This window comes from Hakea prostrata, chromosome 1, assembly GCF_041222555.1.
Source record: "Hakea prostrata isolate BN-2017 chromosome 1, UWA_Hpros_2, whole genome shotgun sequence".
NCBI classification, from domain to species: domain Eukaryota; kingdom Viridiplantae; phylum Streptophyta; class Magnoliopsida; order Proteales; family Proteaceae; genus Hakea; species Hakea prostrata.
The window spans coordinates 9,831,614-9,847,274 of record NC_142600.1 but is presented as its reverse complement, the minus strand read 5'-3'; the positions used below and the strand labels follow the sequence as shown (position 1 = coordinate 9,847,274).

Below are 15,661 nucleotides of genomic sequence, written 5' to 3'. Positions count from 1 at the left end.
TTAATTTTTTTTCTCCTGTTAGAAGAACTAAGAAATAGTTTAGTTGATCTTCCAATGTTTCAACAAAAGTACTTTTACATAGCCAACGATGGGCGACATTTCGTTTCCAGTATTAAAAAAAAGCACCGTACCAAAAATAAATACTTATCGATAAATTAAGAACGCGACCATCGGAGAAAACCCAGATGAGAGAATCTTGGATTTGTCACATTGCAATGAAGATTTCATGTTTTTTAACGCGATTCGATTGACACCAACAAAGTCTCCAATCCCAGCCCGGACGGACAAGCGTCATGATTTGACTCCAAATCTCCAATGGAGAAAGTTTTTTCCAAAGATGACGCGCAAAGGAAGGAGAGAAGGACCCAAAACAGTTGGCGGATAAATAGAGACAACTGAAGAAAGGAGAGGATGAGATTGATGAAGTTATATGTATTACCTCTTTCTAATTCTGGTGTGTCTTCGTTTGTTTCTGCGTCTCTCACTTTGCGTAGGATTACCCAGAACCCCAATTACAGCCCAACCATCTGAGAAACCCATCTGGGGAAGGACCTGTTTTTCACTTTACCAGACCCAAATTCCAATGTTCCATTCCTGCGAGGTTCCTCTAACCTTCCTTCCCTTTTCTCCTCCTCCTCCTCCTCCTGCTCATCTCTTCAGTCTACTTCTTCTTCCTCCTCTGTCTTCTTGCTTCAATCAATTACATGGTAAGTTATAATTGGCTTCTTATTAGTTCTCCTAACCCCCATTCTCTCTCTCTCTCTCCCTTTCTTCTTTCAAACTGCATTGGAGTAGTTGTCTTAATGGCCACAAGGCTTCTATTCACTCGTCTTCTCTTCTTCGCTTTGGTAGCCGCTTCCCTACACAACGGTATGAATAGCTTCTTTATTTATTTGGTTACCCTTGTGTTTATTTGTTGTTAGTGGTTCATTCATGCAATCATCTCTCACTTTCACCCCAATGCGCACCGCACCTTCTATGAATTAAATTGATGGAAATTTCCAACTTTTACCCTTGATGATGGCATTTCTTAATCTTAAGATCAACTCTTCAGTTTTTCATATCAATATGAGGTCTATTACTTTGTACCTTTAGAGATTCTTGAAGCCTTTCAGGTTAATTCTTGCTCTGTTCGTGATTAATGAAGAGTTTTTGGAAGTTTTTCTTTTTGGGTTGGAGGGAGTCGGAGGAGGAGGGTCAACTTCTCTGGTTACTCAGCATATAGTGCTTCTTTTCTTGTTCGAGGAGTTAGGCCTAGACCTTACTGCTTTTGTATTTGATGGGTTATTTGGTTTTGTCACCTTCTAATAAATTTGATCCTCAAAAAGGAAATCTTGAACATACCAGCTTGCTAAAATAAATATTACAATTCCTCGTACAGTAATGATGCTAGAGGTAGTCTGTGTGTGTTGGATATGCATGTATTTGAAAACTCCAATGCGCAATTCATATTTCATAAAAGAGTTAACATAATTCTGATTAATTTTGTTGATCAGGTTTGACATTTTAGAATCGTAATCTCTTCCTGTTATCAATTCGAATGGGAAAGCAAATGCATCGCAAATCTTCTAGCCTCACATTTGACAATAGGGGCTGCATGTCAGGTGTTTTTAATATCCTTGACTTCCATCAATGGCATAATGTTAAAAAGATGTTACCATACAAGAGACATGGCGCTTCAAGACTTTCTATGGGTAAGAAATCCTCTTGGACTCTCTTAGCCTTGGTTCTTTCATGTTTTCGTCTTGCAGGTTCATGTAGTTTAGATTGCTTTCACCAGTTCCAACTTAGTATCAACTCAGTCAGCATGTTGTTTGGTGTACTCCCCTTTCCCTTCTACTTTTCCAGTTCACTTTTCTTATCCATTGACAAGTAAGAAAGAATGAAATATCAAACCCAACTGGAAATTTTGTGGCTTGAAAAGAAAGAATCATGATGCCAATTTCAATCTTAATACATAAGCAAATTCTGTTTCTCTCAGAGAGAATACAAGGTTATCTTATTTTCTCACTGTGAAATGCCTCAGATACCTATAAACAGCCTTAAACAAATGGTAAGAGGTTGTTGTCACCCTGTAGCTTGCTATAGAACAGCAATAATCATGATATTAATTTTTGTAATGTAAGTATCCAAAAAAAGAAGGCTGGGGATACAATTGTATCAAGCCAGGATATTTGCGGACAATATCAGACAGATTTGTAGTCCAGTTCACAGTCCCCATGTTCAGAACAAAAGTGCTAGTATACTTCTAGTGCAGACTGCTGACATGGAAAAGTCTAGCAATATGACACCCAATGACTCCTATTCATATATGCCTTGTAATTCTTGTAACTTTCTTTTCCCAGGCTCTAAATATTCAAAAATGGATCAGAATACACGTGATACAACTGAAGCAGATGAAGATTCCACAGATGGTGAAGTGAACAGATTGCTTGTAAGTAATGCATGATGCTCTTTGAAACATGCTTCCAGTGTTTATTTAAATGATGTTTACTTTAAGGAATCTGAATACTTTTATTTTTCAGATGGAAGAAAAAATGTCAGGGACAAGCCCAACCTCCAAGAAATCCTGCAAAGCGCACGTGAAAACACTAATTGCTGAAGAAATGTCAAAAGAAGATGACAACAAACACCAGAATTCAGCATTTCCTGCACAACAACGGTTACTGCGTACTGATTCCATCCATCATTTGGAACCTTCAAATGATGTTTACTTTAAGGTTTTTGGAACAATGAATGATATAAACCACTGCAAAAATATTCAGGTTGATGAATTAGAGACACAGCTAATTGAGAATTATTTCACATTTTCAGGATAAAATGGACACAGACAGTCCAAAGAAGTACTTGGATGCTAAGGATCTCATCAAAGAAGCTCTATTCCCCCTATCGAAGGAATTTTCAGATGTTCAGGAGATATTTCAGGCAAACAAGGAATTATTTTTAAAGATTTTACAAGATCCAGACTCTTCTCTGGCATATCAGTTCCAGGACTTCCAGATATCCGGTGCTAAGAGGGAATTGACTAAGTCAGATTCATTCCCTGTAGCCTATTTGTCATCTAAAAACAATGTTAGGTCATCCAAACTCAATCACAAACTGTGGGATATTACATCTTCTACAAGACCAAAGGGGCAGTTTCATGCTAGGAGTTCATCTGCAAACTTGCCCACAACTTATTCTTCTGATGACAAAGTCACGCAGCCTTTCCCATTGATAACTGATGGTTATGAGAAAGAAAGGATAGGAACTGCTGAACCTGTCAATCTTTCAGGCCATTCTCGGTGTTCGTCCGATGAACTTAAGAACCAAGGAGATCATCGAGTGGCTACAAATACTTTTAAAAGTATAAAGCAGAGGATAAGATATGCAATTAGAGATACTCATAAGGAATGTCGCCGGATATCCATGGATGCCATTTTTGATAGAGTCCCTTATGGTCGTAAGCATTCCAAGAATGGGAAGAAGGGGGTGTTTGCTCACTGGCAGGAGCTCACTACAGACTGTGAGTATAAGAACAGCCCAAAGAGTTCTCGGAGTGCCAGCCCTGTCTTTGGTCTTAGCAAGGGCGTACTCCATCCCTTGAGAAGAACAGCCTCTCTTAGGGAATCACTGGATAAATACTCTAAATTGTATGAGTCCACTTTCAGCAAAAAATCTAAGCAAGATCTATCTTGCAGATTAAAGCTGACAAATGAAGATGCAGGTTCCCATAGTGGACCTGCCCCAAAAGCCTTGGGCAGGATTCTATCTCTACCTGAATACAGGTCCCTTACTCCTCTGCAAAGTGAGGTGTCACATGATACTTTTTGTTTGGGGATGCCAAGTAGGGACAGCACTGCTGGCGTTGAAATATCCGATCGAAAGTTTGCCATTCCTCTTGTAGGTACAAAGAATGACAGTGAGTTAGAACCTTCTATAGAAAGTGCAAGTCAAGAAGCATTGGTGGAAGTGAGTTCAGAAAATGCAAGTCAAGAAGCATTGGTGGAAGTGAGTTCAGAAAATGCAAGTAAAGAAGCATTGGTGGAAGCGAGTGCAGAAAATGCAAGTCAAGAAACGTTGGTGGAAGTGAGCGCAGAAATTGCAAGTCAAGAAGCATTGGTGGAAGTGAGTTCAGAAATTGCAAGTCAAGAAGCATTGGTGGAAGTGTGTGCGGAAAATGCAAGTCAAGAAATGTTAGTGGAAGTGAGTGCAGAAAATGCAAGTCAAGACGCATTGGCGGAAGTGAGTTCAGAAAATGCAAGTCAAGAAACTTTGGTGGAAGTCAGTGCAGAAAATTTAAGTCAAGAAACGTTGGTGGAAGTGAGTTCAGAAAATGCAGGTCAAGAAACGTCGGTGGAAGTGAGCGTAGAAAATGCAAGTCAAGAAGCGTTTGTGGAAGTGAGTGCAGAAAATGCAAATCAAGAAACGTTAGTGGAAGTGAGAGTAGAAAATGCAAATCAAGAAATGGTGGAGGAAGTGAGTCGAAGTAATCAATTTCAGGAGGATCACGTGGAGCTGAAACTCAATCCAGATGATATTGATAAAAAAGATAAATTAATTGATGATTTGGACAACCAGATATTGCTGGAGAATGTATCTAATTCTCACTCTCCACAGGAAATTGAGCCTGCACCAGATGCTTGTATTAAACAGGCACTACCAAGTCCGGACTCTGTTCTAGATTCTGATACTTCAGGGTTTATCATCACAGAAGGTAACTCCCTAGGCCAATTATTTACCCTAGACACTACAGCATCACTTCACACACTCTAATTATAATGAGCATTTTTTTAAAATGCTTGTTTGCTAAAAGAGAAAGTTTTTGTGGTCATGCATATGCTTAGATGGCATAAATGACGTGGATGTGCTTCTAACACAGTGGTGGCAGCCTTCCATGTAGAGGAAATAAGTCAAAGGAGGTCATGGGTTTGAACCTCCCTCCCTACCACACCCACTCCCCTCTCCTGTGGGCCCCCAGTCAACATGACTGGTTTGATGATGATGACCAAAAAAGATGTCATAAATAACCATAACACCCCTGCCTTTATTTAACAAACTGATGCACAGACACAATCCCTTTTCCCAAAACATTTATATATATATAGCTAAATTTTTTTGAAGGACTAATATCCTTTGTCTAAAAGGGGCCTTATCTTCTCTGGTAATGGCTCCTTCAAAATGGACAGTAATCTAATGTCAGCTTAGATAGTGTATCTGACAAGATATTTCAATTTGTCATTAAGTATTTTGTTTTCTTACAGTGAAAAAAAGTCAATTACTTCTATTTGATAACTGAAAAAAATGTGTATATGGTACTGATCACAATGGCCTGCACAAGACTGAGCTGTTGGCTTTTGAAATAAATTCACTGGTGCCCAGGACAACTTTAGTCCAATGAAACTTAAGTTCTTAGGTTTTTTTTTTTTTTTTGTTAAAAAAAATTTACTTGTGCACTGATGTTTTCGGAGAAAAAAAAAATAGGTTGCAGTATTGTTGATTTAATTAGATTATGACTTCTGAAATGAATGTTGATGCTAAATTTGGCTTATTCCATTTCAAACAGAAGTGGACTCTTGGTCGAAACTGAGGACCATTGAGTTCAACGAGGTGGATCCTTTTGTTGACTTGCAGAAACCATCTTCTGTGGACTCTCCTCCATATGCAAATAGGAGCATGACAGAGATTGAGAGTGTGAAAAGTCTGAGCAAGCTTTTTGATAGTAACCTTCTCCACTTCCAGGTGGATAAAAAGGATGAATCCAACTTCCATTATGTGAGGGAAGTGCTCGAGGTATCCGGCTTCAGTGGTAAAGGGAGCCTCGGTACATGGCATTTACCAGACCAACCAATGGACCCTTCATTGTGTGAAGAAGTATACTGTTTTACACAGGAATCTAGCAGCTGCAGCTTTGATCACCAGCTCTTGTTCGATATAATTGGTGAAACCTTAATAGATATCTATGAGAGGTCATTCATGTACTGGCCACAACCCTTGTCCATTAACTTGAACGTTCGCCCAATGCCCGTTGGGTGCCATGTTCTTGAGGAGGTATGGGCCAGTATTAGCTGGCTCCTAAGTTATCAACCCAAGTTTGATCATTCACTGGATCACGTCGTGGCTCGAGATCTTGCCAAGGCTGATGGGTGGATGAGCCTTCAGTTTGAATGTGAATGTGTTGGACTTGAACTTGAGGATTGGCTATGGGATGACCTTCTGGATGAAGTTCTGCTTGAGCTTGAGGAATCCTGAAGTGTAACTCCATCAGGTGCTTTTTTTCCTCTGTGTTTTCCCTCCGATGTGAAGTTTTGGCTTCTGATTTATTTTTCCAGTTTGTAGAGTTTCTTCAGTTAAAGCCTTGTATAGATACAGATGAAGATAGAAAAAGGCATAATTATTGTCTAAATTCGACTACATTTTACACTTATTCAACTGTTGCAATTGCAATTTCGGCAGACACCTGCCCAAGCTGATGTCTTGCTGCAGGATTGATCTCCTATATTATTATAAACTCCCATTGGTTTCTATTCCTCCGATGATATCTTTTTGGGATTAATATATCCTCCAAAAAAAAACATTTTGATTGGCTCAGTTGGCGATTTTTTTATATTTTATTTTTGTGTAAACATATACGCGATTTGTGGGTAGGATGGAAAGTATCAAACACAAATGAAACCCGAATTAAAATAATCGATTGGTTCGATGCCCTTTGCCTTAAATACCCTAAACCGCCCCAAAACCCCCATGATCGATCTCACCGCCTGCAAGTTCGCTGTTCTGTATGCAAAACCAAGCTGGAAAGCATCGACCTTCTTCTCCGTTTCTTGAGTGCCAAACAGAGAGTTCATCGGTTTCCTTTACACGATGGAGCAGTTTAATCCAGTCGATTTGTGAAAGGAAGCAAGGCATGTGCAGGAGAAGAAGATAACATAAGCCGGCGGTGATCAGAAGCAAGTTGATCTTCTCGGTCTGTTGGTTCCGCTGGAGCCTGAAATTCATCATTTCGTTTCTTACCCATCTCTACTTATCTTCACTGATTCCCACAGTTCCACCTACTTCTACAGTCAGGAATGAAACCATCGAACTTGATTAGTTTCAAAGGTGGGAGAGTCAGAGAGGTAGGAAGTACTAGCGGCCATGAATGATTCATGGGGAGGTTACAAAACCTACGTTTTTTATTTTTCGTCCAACTAATCGGTGGTAAAGTCATTTTCGGGCGATAATTCGCCGATTTCTCTGCGACATTGTGCAAATATCGTTTCTGCAAGTTCACGGTTCTGTATGCAAAACCAAACACGAAAGCATCTGCGTTCTTCTACGTCTCCGGATAGCTAATCAAGAAATTTCTTTTTCCTCAAAAATGTGGTGGCGGCGTATAACGGTGATTCCTTACTTCGGATCCCCAAGGAGATCTCCCAAGCCTCAGTACCTTTTCGGTTCCGTCTATTCATACTCAGATGCTCCTTGCAAGAAGGGAAAGCTTGCGCCTTTACAGGTCTCTTAAATGTCTGATATCTTCTTTGTCTGTATAATTTAATGGTATTAATTTTGATTGAATACGTTATTTCGCTTTCCATCTGGGTTCTGCGATTTTCTACAGGAGAGAAGAATGATTGACAGGTTTAGGCTCTGGGCTAAAGGGGGCCATGGCGGCAATGGATGTTACAGTTTCCGTCGTAGCCGATGTGATCGCCGGGGCAAACCCGATGGTGGGCTTAGCTCTTCTTTGTTTAATTTTCTATTACTTAGCTTCTGGAACTGCGGTGTCTGTTTTATCCAATAGTAATGGTTTTCTTTTTCTTTCTTTTGGAATTAATGTAGGTGGGAATGGTGGAAGAGGTGGTGATGTGATTCTAGAATGCTCAGCCGCAGTATGGGATTTCAGCAATCTGCAACATCACTTGGTAACCCACTCCTTCAGTCCCTCCCTTTAATCATGACTCCACCATTAATGATTGAATCATAAACCCAATTGCTTCTTGTCTTGTGCAATCCTTAATGGGTTAAGACATTCACAATATAACAGAGACTGTTGTCACAGAATGCAAAGAAAGGAGGGCATGGAGCCTCGAAGAATCTGATAGGAAGCCGAGGGGCGGACAAGGTTATGATTTAGAAGCTCTTCTGTTATCCTTGTGAAGTTCCTTTATGTTATTATTTTCTTGTTAGCAGTCATATGGTTTTATTTTTATTTTTTGGGGGGTGTAATACCCAAACTGAATGATAACATGTTTCTATATGGTAGGTTGTGCAAGTACCTGTTGGCACTGTAATTCATCTTCTAGAGGGTGAATTCCCATCTTACATTGAGAAATGTTCCTCAAAAGCTTTGGATCCTTGGGAGATCCCAGGTGACCTTGAGGTCAATGAGGGTACTCTGTCTGTTTCCAATCGACAGAAGACAACTTTGGATCCTGGGGGTAATCAAGGTAGTCCGTCTACATCCAGTAGACAGAACAGAGTCATCCCTAGTACAGCAGAGGTATTAGAAAGAGAGAACTTTGATGTTTCATCTTCATGCGTGGAAAGTTTTAACAAGAAAAACCCGAGCACCCTGCAGAGTCTCCAGGGTTCATCAGAGGGATCTTATGCTCGGTCTTCTTCATTCAGAAGACAATACAAAACAGTTATGGATGAATCTGTCTCCGGCTCTGAAGAAGGGGAGAATGAGGAGGAAGATGTAGAATTGAATGACAGTATGTCAGAGGCAGAATGGGAAGAAGATGAGGAAGTAGAAGTGGAAATAGTACAATATAATGTTGCTGAATTAAAGGAACCAGGTCAGCGAGTTATCATTGCTCGCGGAGGAGAGGGTGGACATGGCAATATCTCTTCTGCAAAGGTTTATGTGGCCCGTAAACACATGAAACATGGTAACCATAAGGATGGAGCCCCTGAAATTGAGTTATCAGAAGATGAAGACCAATCCTTGCATAGCGTTGGCTCACCTGGTTCAGAAGCTGTCCTAATATTAGAACTTAAAAGTTTAGCCGATGTGGGTCTAGTTGGGATGCCGAATGCTGGTAAAAGTACTATTCTAGGGGCCATTTCAAAGGCGAAGCCTGCTGTAGGCCATTATGCCTTCACAACCCTTAGGCCAAATCTAGGAAATCTAAACTATGACGACTTCTTCTCAATTACTGTGGCTGATATTCCAGGACTCATAAAGGGTGCACATGAGAATCGTGGACTTGGACATGCATTCCTGCGGCACATAGAACGAACAAAGGTTCTAGCTTTTGTGGTAGATCTGGCAGCAGCACTGGATGGAAGAAAGGGAATTCCACCATGGGAACAGCTGAGAGATCTGGTACTGGAGCTTGAATACCATCAAGAAGGTCTGACAGATAGACCGTCCTTAGTGGTTGCAAATAAGATTGATGAAGAGGGTACTGAGTATGTGTTAGAAGAACTAAAAAGTAGGGTTCAGGGTGTTCCAATTTTCCCTGTTTGTGCAGTGTTAGAGGAGGGGATACCAGAGTTGAGAGCCGGTCTCCGAATGCTCATGGATGGGGTAGAGTCACAGAGGGTTGATTTAAATAGAATTACAGTTGACTAAAGTTTTTGCTATTGAAGGCTGCAGTATTCTTCATAAAAAAGCTGCCTTGTTTTTGAATTTATTGCATTGTTGAAGCACCGTTTGATAGCAGGGCAAGGGATCATGGCCTTCATAGAATGGATTGTGTATTATCTTAGACAATTAAGGGAAGGATCTGTTTTCTAGCAGTTCATAGGCACCTCTCGATGCTCATTCAAAGTATGATGAACTTAAATTTCATTTTCTTAGTTGAGGACATATCTGCATGAGACCATTGAGGTTTAAAGCATGTTAAAGATATCCATTGCTGCTGGTGAGGGTTCCCTTGAATGTCAATTGCGAGCCTGGTTTGTGCATCTTCAGTGTGTCAGAACAGGTTATATGAGTTTGGCTATAGGTGCATCCATGCTATGCAAATTTGTCTGGTGGCATGGAGAGACTTCTTGCTTATGTTCCTTTTCTTGCGTTGCTAAAAGAGAAGTGATCTTATTGGAACATAAAAGAGCAATTGTCAGCTCGGTTTGCAATTGGAGAACTGATGTAGGAAAGAACTGGGAGTGGACTTAAAACCACCCAACCTGTTTAATCTTAAATTTGTCCATAACTTTTGTTGGCTTCACAACAGTTTCACATTGGAGCTCTAGGGCATTACTTACTGTTTCATTTGCAGACATTTTTCAATCTCACAGTATGAAGGGAACTACCTAATAATCCAGGGCTTGTTCTATGAAGCAGAAACCTCACTGCATGCAAGGACTTCAACATGGATATTATATATTTTTCTATCTCCCAGTATGAAGGGAATAACCTAATAATACAAAAATTCTATGCAAGAAAGAAGGGGAGAAGACAATAATAAGGCAACCAAGCGAGAAGGAAATAATTCATTACATTAATCATGTTGCCGAGTGATGTCTCAAGAGTACGAAGTGCAACTGGACATTGACTTCCAATAATATAAAGAAAGAGCTAATCAATGTTTCCTATTGAATCACGTGAATAACATTAAGAATCCTCTGTTATCAAAAAGTTTATGCCACATTAATCAGGAATGAACATTAGCAAGAAGGCAAACACTGAACCTAAAAAGCAATCCTGAATCCTGATTGCCCAAGACAACCACTCCATCGTGAGGCAGGTCATGGAGGTGACAGTTAGGTCTGTTGCTCATGATGCAAAAAATAAAAACCCGGTGCCAAAATGTAGCATGAAGTCACTCTTCTTGTCAGTTTGCCTCAAATTTTACTGAATCATCTGCTAAGAAAAGTGAAACCATCTCCTAACTTGCAATATGCTGCAAAATTTACCACATTAGTTACTAATTTTCCACATGCAGGTCCTATATCCCACCGACATGAGGCCGAGCTCCCAAAGCATGTTGGGTATGCTAAACGGATTCACTTTGGACCCAGGAATTTCGGACCAGTTAACAGATATCTCAATGATAGGGATGCGGAAGTGCTTGCAAAGATAGACCAATTCAACATCGAAGCACCACCTGCAAAATGATCACATACTTCATATCAGCCCTCCAACATAAAATTCATACCTACATGTAACCCTAGCTTCGTCAGATACTCATATATTACAGAGATGATGCATACTTCACCAATTGCTTATGATAAAAAATTGTCAATGCTGCAATTCACAATTTCTTTTTATTCAGAATGCGAAGTTATACAGCATACTTCATTCTAATTGAAGCAACCAATTTTTTCTGTGAGGTGTATTTTTAATAAACATTCTCACACTGCCAAAAGAACGTGAGTTCTTCCCAGAACCATCACTCAAGAAATCACAAGTGAAGGTTAAATGGTTGATTCACCATATAATCATGTGGTATACCCAAAGGTTACACATGGAATTGGGTGGCACAGAATTCATTGCTGTCTATCCCAAGCCCAAATGTCCTGGAATCAGCCAGAAATGCCTGGACATGCCTAAATTTGATCGGACTCAGTATCCATCAAAACAGAGGTAATCGGAAGTAGCCGGGGCTAATGGGTCAATTCTGTTGATCCCATTCACATTTTCAAAACCTGAGAATACTGACACCATAGAGTTTAAAATTTTCAAGATTAATTATTAACCTAATTGCAAAGTTCCCTTGGTAAGGTTCCAATAGCTAAAGCCATCCGTACCTAGAACTCATACATTTCTTGGGAGAAACTCTCTGAATATGGAAGCTACAAGTGAAATATAGTCACTTGAATTTCGGACAGCCGGATAATATATCACAGCTTACATTGCTTTCAATAAAGATAAAACTAAAACAATGCATGACTCATATATTATTCCAAGAATTAGCTCATACCAACAAGCCGCTATGATTTTGGGAAATTAATCAGAAGAAACATTTCAGGTCAAAATGCATGGCAAAGTGTCTCATCAACAGTGGCAAATTTGGATACCTTTTCAAACGAATGTTGGTAAATAATTTCCGAGCAGCAGCTCTAGTAAACATCTTAAAGCCACACTGCAATGGACAAAAGATCATGGAACATGTGCAAACTGTCAATATCTTGGTGAAAGGCCCAGGAAGGTAATTCAAGTGAGAACTACCAGTATTTCAATGGATATTATCATTTTTTGTCCGAAAAAGCACCTGTGTATCACGAATTCCTGGACCAGCAGTCAAGAGAACCACAATGTGGAAACCCTTCATCAGGAAATTCCTGTACCACTTCCGCTGTTACATCAGGTAATTAGCTATAAGCAAGAGAAGTGAAGCTATGGAAAAAATAAGGTACAACGAAGTGAATTAAAGTGACATGACTAAACTGTAGCCAGGGCCTTCTCCTCAAGATGTGCACGAGAACCAAATGCAGCAATAGGTATATCAGAAACTCTTGCACTCAAATCACCAGATGGTGCGTTCTCCAACTGGAGTTCCTTTCTAGCCACTGCATGTATCTGACACATGAAATGTCAATGTAATCTACACAACGTTTAGTATACCACATATAAACCAGAGAAACCTAAATCCTGAATCTGAGGTCTGAGTCATACTACTGAATTAAACTGAGCAACTGTGTCAACAATGCAAATGGTCAAGACCATACCTGATCTTCCAGTTTTTCTAGGTCATTAACCTTAGTTGCCCCATCAGCATCAAGCATTAATAGTAGTTCACCACGTGAATGCAGCATTCCCTGTTTTACAATGCTTTCACAATATCAAAGAGCTCCAATCAATTCATGTTATATATACAATATTAAGAAAAAGATGGAACCAAAAAAAAGAAAAAAAAAAAGAGGGTACTAAGAATGGACTACTTTGGTTACCAGGTAAGGAACAATTTAAATAGACTCACTTTTCTGATAGCTTCTCCCTTGCCATGGTTTCTTCCAAGAAGAATGACCCTAACATTATCTATTGTGTATCTCTTAACAAAGTCAAAAGCAACTCTGTTTGTTCCATCACCACTCCCATCATCAACTATTACCACCTGTTCAAGAGATCATTAATGATTACATAAATTGTTTGACATACAATAGTTACTAAATGGAATTTGAACAAATAACCGATATATCATGCTCAATGTCACTAAGATTTGGTTGAAAAAAAGCTGAGGAGTTGTTGTAATGTCATAGGATTTGGGAGATGAAACGAGGCATTAGGAGGAAAGTTAAGATGATTGAGACAAACTTAGAAACTAGAAATTATAATCTCCAAAGGAAAAGCTCTAAATTTTTCCATCTACTACCAAAACTCCCCTGATAAATAGCACTTCTTGTGGCAATGCTGGGATAACTGCAGGTGCACCACCTGCACCCGTAGGTATAAAGCTCAAAGCTGACATAAAATGATCAATATGGCTGTGAAATCTATTTCAAATGATATCTACAGTAAGAGTTGTGCATTGGAAGAAATGTGGCTGTGAAATCTATTTCATATGATTCTTACAGTTAAAATGATACCTCATAAGAAAAAGACTTGTCTTTCGCTGCCCGTTGTTGGAGGTAACTACAATGGAAAAGTTACAATAATTATAATCCAACTCTCTCCCTACAATATCATTTCCTGAACTGCATGTCAATAATGTTAAAATAGCAAATGACAGGGTTACACAATAAGAGACATCACAAGGCACCAAGTTTATTTTACCAAATATATACCAAATATTATGCTTGAGATATATTGGATAAGAGACATCACAAGGTACTAAGTTTATTTACAACTTTATCATTATATTTCTAAGTATGTGAAACAAACTTGTAGCTTTCTACCTGATCTATGGATAAGTCCTATATTTGAAAGAATACATCTTAGTGGGATCCTCCCAGTATTTTATGCTTGCCAATGCCAAGCCTGGACAAAGGAGGGTTGGCGCATCAGATCAATAGACAAAATTATAACAAGACATTGATCAAACTCTTTTGTGAGGATCCTAGAGCCTTATATTTTCAGATGTTATGCTAGGGCATCCCTTGAAGGCGACATGCTACACAATGTCTAGAGTGTAGTTAATAAAGTGCAGAGGTAAGCTAGGGTGCCCCCTGTAAGTTCAAACCTAACAGGTGAGTTTTAGAGGATGGTCATATGACTAGAACGACATAGGGAGTTGCATGGTGGGTGGTAAAGGAACACTTTATAGATAAATAGAATGTGATTCCACTCCCCCCCCCCCCCTGTCTTTTCTGTTGTGCATTATTTTGGGGTGGGGAGGGGGGGGGGGGGGAATCACATTCATATTAACTGCAATAACTTATCAAAATCCAAATCAGGACAATGCTGACAACAAAAGTAGGAAAGGAATGAACAAAGAGTGAATAAATTGATACAATAAAATATACAAATGCATCTGCTGCTTACTTCATAGTCTCATCGAGAGCTCCAGGAAGCCTGTGTTCTTCATTAAATGCAGGAATTATCAAAGATATGTACTTCTCTGCAGGATCAAAGATCCAAGGGCATGGTACCTGGGACATATTGGTTTAGCACCATCAGTACTTTCCACAAACAATTTTCAATGGTCTCAATAACTTGTAATTGCAGAGCTCGATTATTCACACATTTGCCCAACACAATAATGTCAAATATCCACGATAATGATATACAAGCTATATCCCTCAGAAGGCTCAAGAGTTAATTCCAGCGATGAGAATGCAACACATTTTCCTTTCCAAATCTAAAATTCAATTAAAAAGAACCATACACAGGTGCTAAAACTAGGCAGGGAAGTTCCCTTGGCTTTCATTATCAATGGCATTATCTCGTATAAATTCCCCAAATTAGAGAACTAAAAACGCCTAACATCTTCAATATTACACAGATTAAAATCCTCAAAGAACTAAACACACTCTTCCAGTACTTTTCCCATAACTCTTGTCTTGCAAAATTACCTCAATAAAGCATTGTATTGGGTGAGCTGAATCCTGCAAAATGCATATCAATCCTTCCATAGAGGGATTGGTTCTCTACATATAGTTTGGATTCAACAAATGGAGTTTCTTTTTCGGCTGTCATTGGATGGGGGATTGGTTGTGGGGGGCATAACTAGACTATAATAGCAGGTTCATAAAATTCAATAGGTGATAACTTATACGAAGAGGGAAGTTTAAGGCTATATTTACGGTTCAACGAAGTAACTTAGTAAGAAGGTGATCGTGAAACTGGATTTTTTAATCCACCACTAAACAAACAAAAGCCCTCAATGCGGCAAAATCCTGATACCGTAACCGTTCAATGCTTTCTAAGTAGAACTGAAAGAATCAGCAAAAAGGGAAGGCAACTTACCCGTTTCAACGAATTTGGATCCTCGAACACCGAATGAACATCGTCTTGGCTGAAAAATGTACACGAGAATTCAAGATTAGGAGAGAAGAAAAGGGGGAGAGTCTGGCAATGAGTTAGAGACAATCGAGATCTGAACTAAAGAGAAAGAAAAAAATTGTCATACTCTTTGCCGTTGTTGCATCTTCTCTTCCATGCCTCGAGGGAAATCGCCGATCCAATCCCTAAGATCATAAATACAGCCAAAAATACAAGGAGTTCAGCGATTGTCCATAGCCAATTCATGTTCGACTGCTCTAATTCCCTCCCAGGTCTCAAGTCTCAACACTGAACAAAACCATCTATCCGCGGTGATCTTTGAAGTCTGCCATTTAGTTGTAATTATATTTTTATTGGTCGAAACATTTT

The 15,661-nt window shown here is 39.5% G+C and overlaps 3 protein-coding genes across 3 annotated transcripts; 2 read left to right on the top strand and 1 right to left on the bottom strand.

Annotated features, from left to right (window-relative positions):
- The first annotated feature begins 180 nt into the window (after positions 1-180).
- On the top strand, positions 181-6,518 carry LOC149027333 (uncharacterized). The gene is made up of 6 exons (XM_089161812.1): positions 181-870; positions 1,497-1,694; positions 2,346-2,434; positions 2,526-2,720; positions 2,815-4,696; positions 5,546-6,518. Exons 2-6 carry the CDS (start codon positions 1,541-1,543, stop codon positions 6,229-6,231), a joined length of 3,006 nt encoding a protein of 1,001 aa, XP_089017938.1. The 5' UTR covers positions 181-870; positions 1,497-1,540; the 3' UTR covers positions 6,232-6,518.
- Positions 6,519-6,651: 133 nt separating this feature from the next.
- LOC149027332 (GTP-binding protein Obg/CgtA) lies at positions 6,652-10,202 on the top strand. The gene is made up of 5 exons (XM_089161788.1): positions 6,652-7,474; positions 7,580-7,688; positions 7,801-7,883; positions 8,021-8,083; positions 8,225-10,202. The coding sequence occupies exons 1-5, from the start codon at positions 7,340-7,342 to the stop codon at positions 9,536-9,538; spliced, it is 1,704 nt and encodes a 567-aa protein (XP_089017914.1). The 5' UTR covers positions 6,652-7,339; the 3' UTR covers positions 9,539-10,202.
- A 200-nt stretch (positions 10,203-10,402) lies between these two features.
- LOC149027331 (Nucleotide-diphospho-sugar transferases superfamily protein) lies at positions 10,403-15,601 on the bottom strand. Its single transcript, XM_089161801.1, has 10 exons — positions 15,420-15,601; positions 15,257-15,305; positions 14,333-14,439; positions 13,438-13,483; positions 12,831-12,965; positions 12,580-12,669; positions 12,299-12,430; positions 12,123-12,206; positions 11,929-11,993; positions 10,403-11,015 (listed from the first exon to the last, which is right to left on the bottom strand). Exons 1-10 carry the CDS (start codon positions 15,536-15,538, stop codon positions 10,829-10,831), a joined length of 1,014 nt encoding a protein of 337 aa, XP_089017927.1. The 5' UTR covers positions 15,539-15,601; the 3' UTR covers positions 10,403-10,828.
- Positions 15,602-15,661: the final 60 nt, after the last annotated feature.

Coding starts and splice junctions, on each gene's coding strand:
- LOC149027333 (XM_089161812.1), top strand. CDS start 1,541: ATGGGAAAGCAAATGCATCGCAAATCTTCTAGCCTCACATTTGACAAT. Junction 1,695..2,345: donor CGCTTCAAGACTTTCTATGG/GTAAGAAATCCT, acceptor TTCTTTTCCCAG/GCTCTAAATATTCAAAAATG. Junction 4,697..5,545: donor AGGGTTTATCATCACAGAAG/GTAACTCCCTAG, acceptor CATTTCAAACAG/AAGTGGACTCTTGGTCGAAA.
- LOC149027332 (XM_089161788.1), top strand. CDS start 7,340: ATGTGGTGGCGGCGTATAACGGTGATTCCTTACTTCGGATCCCCAAGG. Junction 7,475..7,579: donor GAAAGCTTGCGCCTTTACAG/GTCTCTTAAATG, acceptor GATTTTCTACAG/GAGAGAAGAATGATTGACAG. Junction 8,084..8,224: donor GAAGCCGAGGGGCGGACAAG/GTTATGATTTAG, acceptor TCTATATGGTAG/GTTGTGCAAGTACCTGTTGG.
- LOC149027331 (XM_089161801.1), bottom strand. CDS start 15,538: ATGAATTGGCTATGGACAATCGCTGAACTCCTTGTATTTTTGGCTGTA. Junction 14,440..15,256: donor ATCCAAATTCGTTGAAACGG/GTAAGTTGCCTT, acceptor AATATGTCCCAG/GTACCATGCCCTTGGATCTT. Junction 12,670..12,830: donor AGGGAGAAGCTATCAGAAAA/GTGAGTCTATTT, acceptor ATTGTAAAACAG/GGAATGCTGCATTCACGTGG.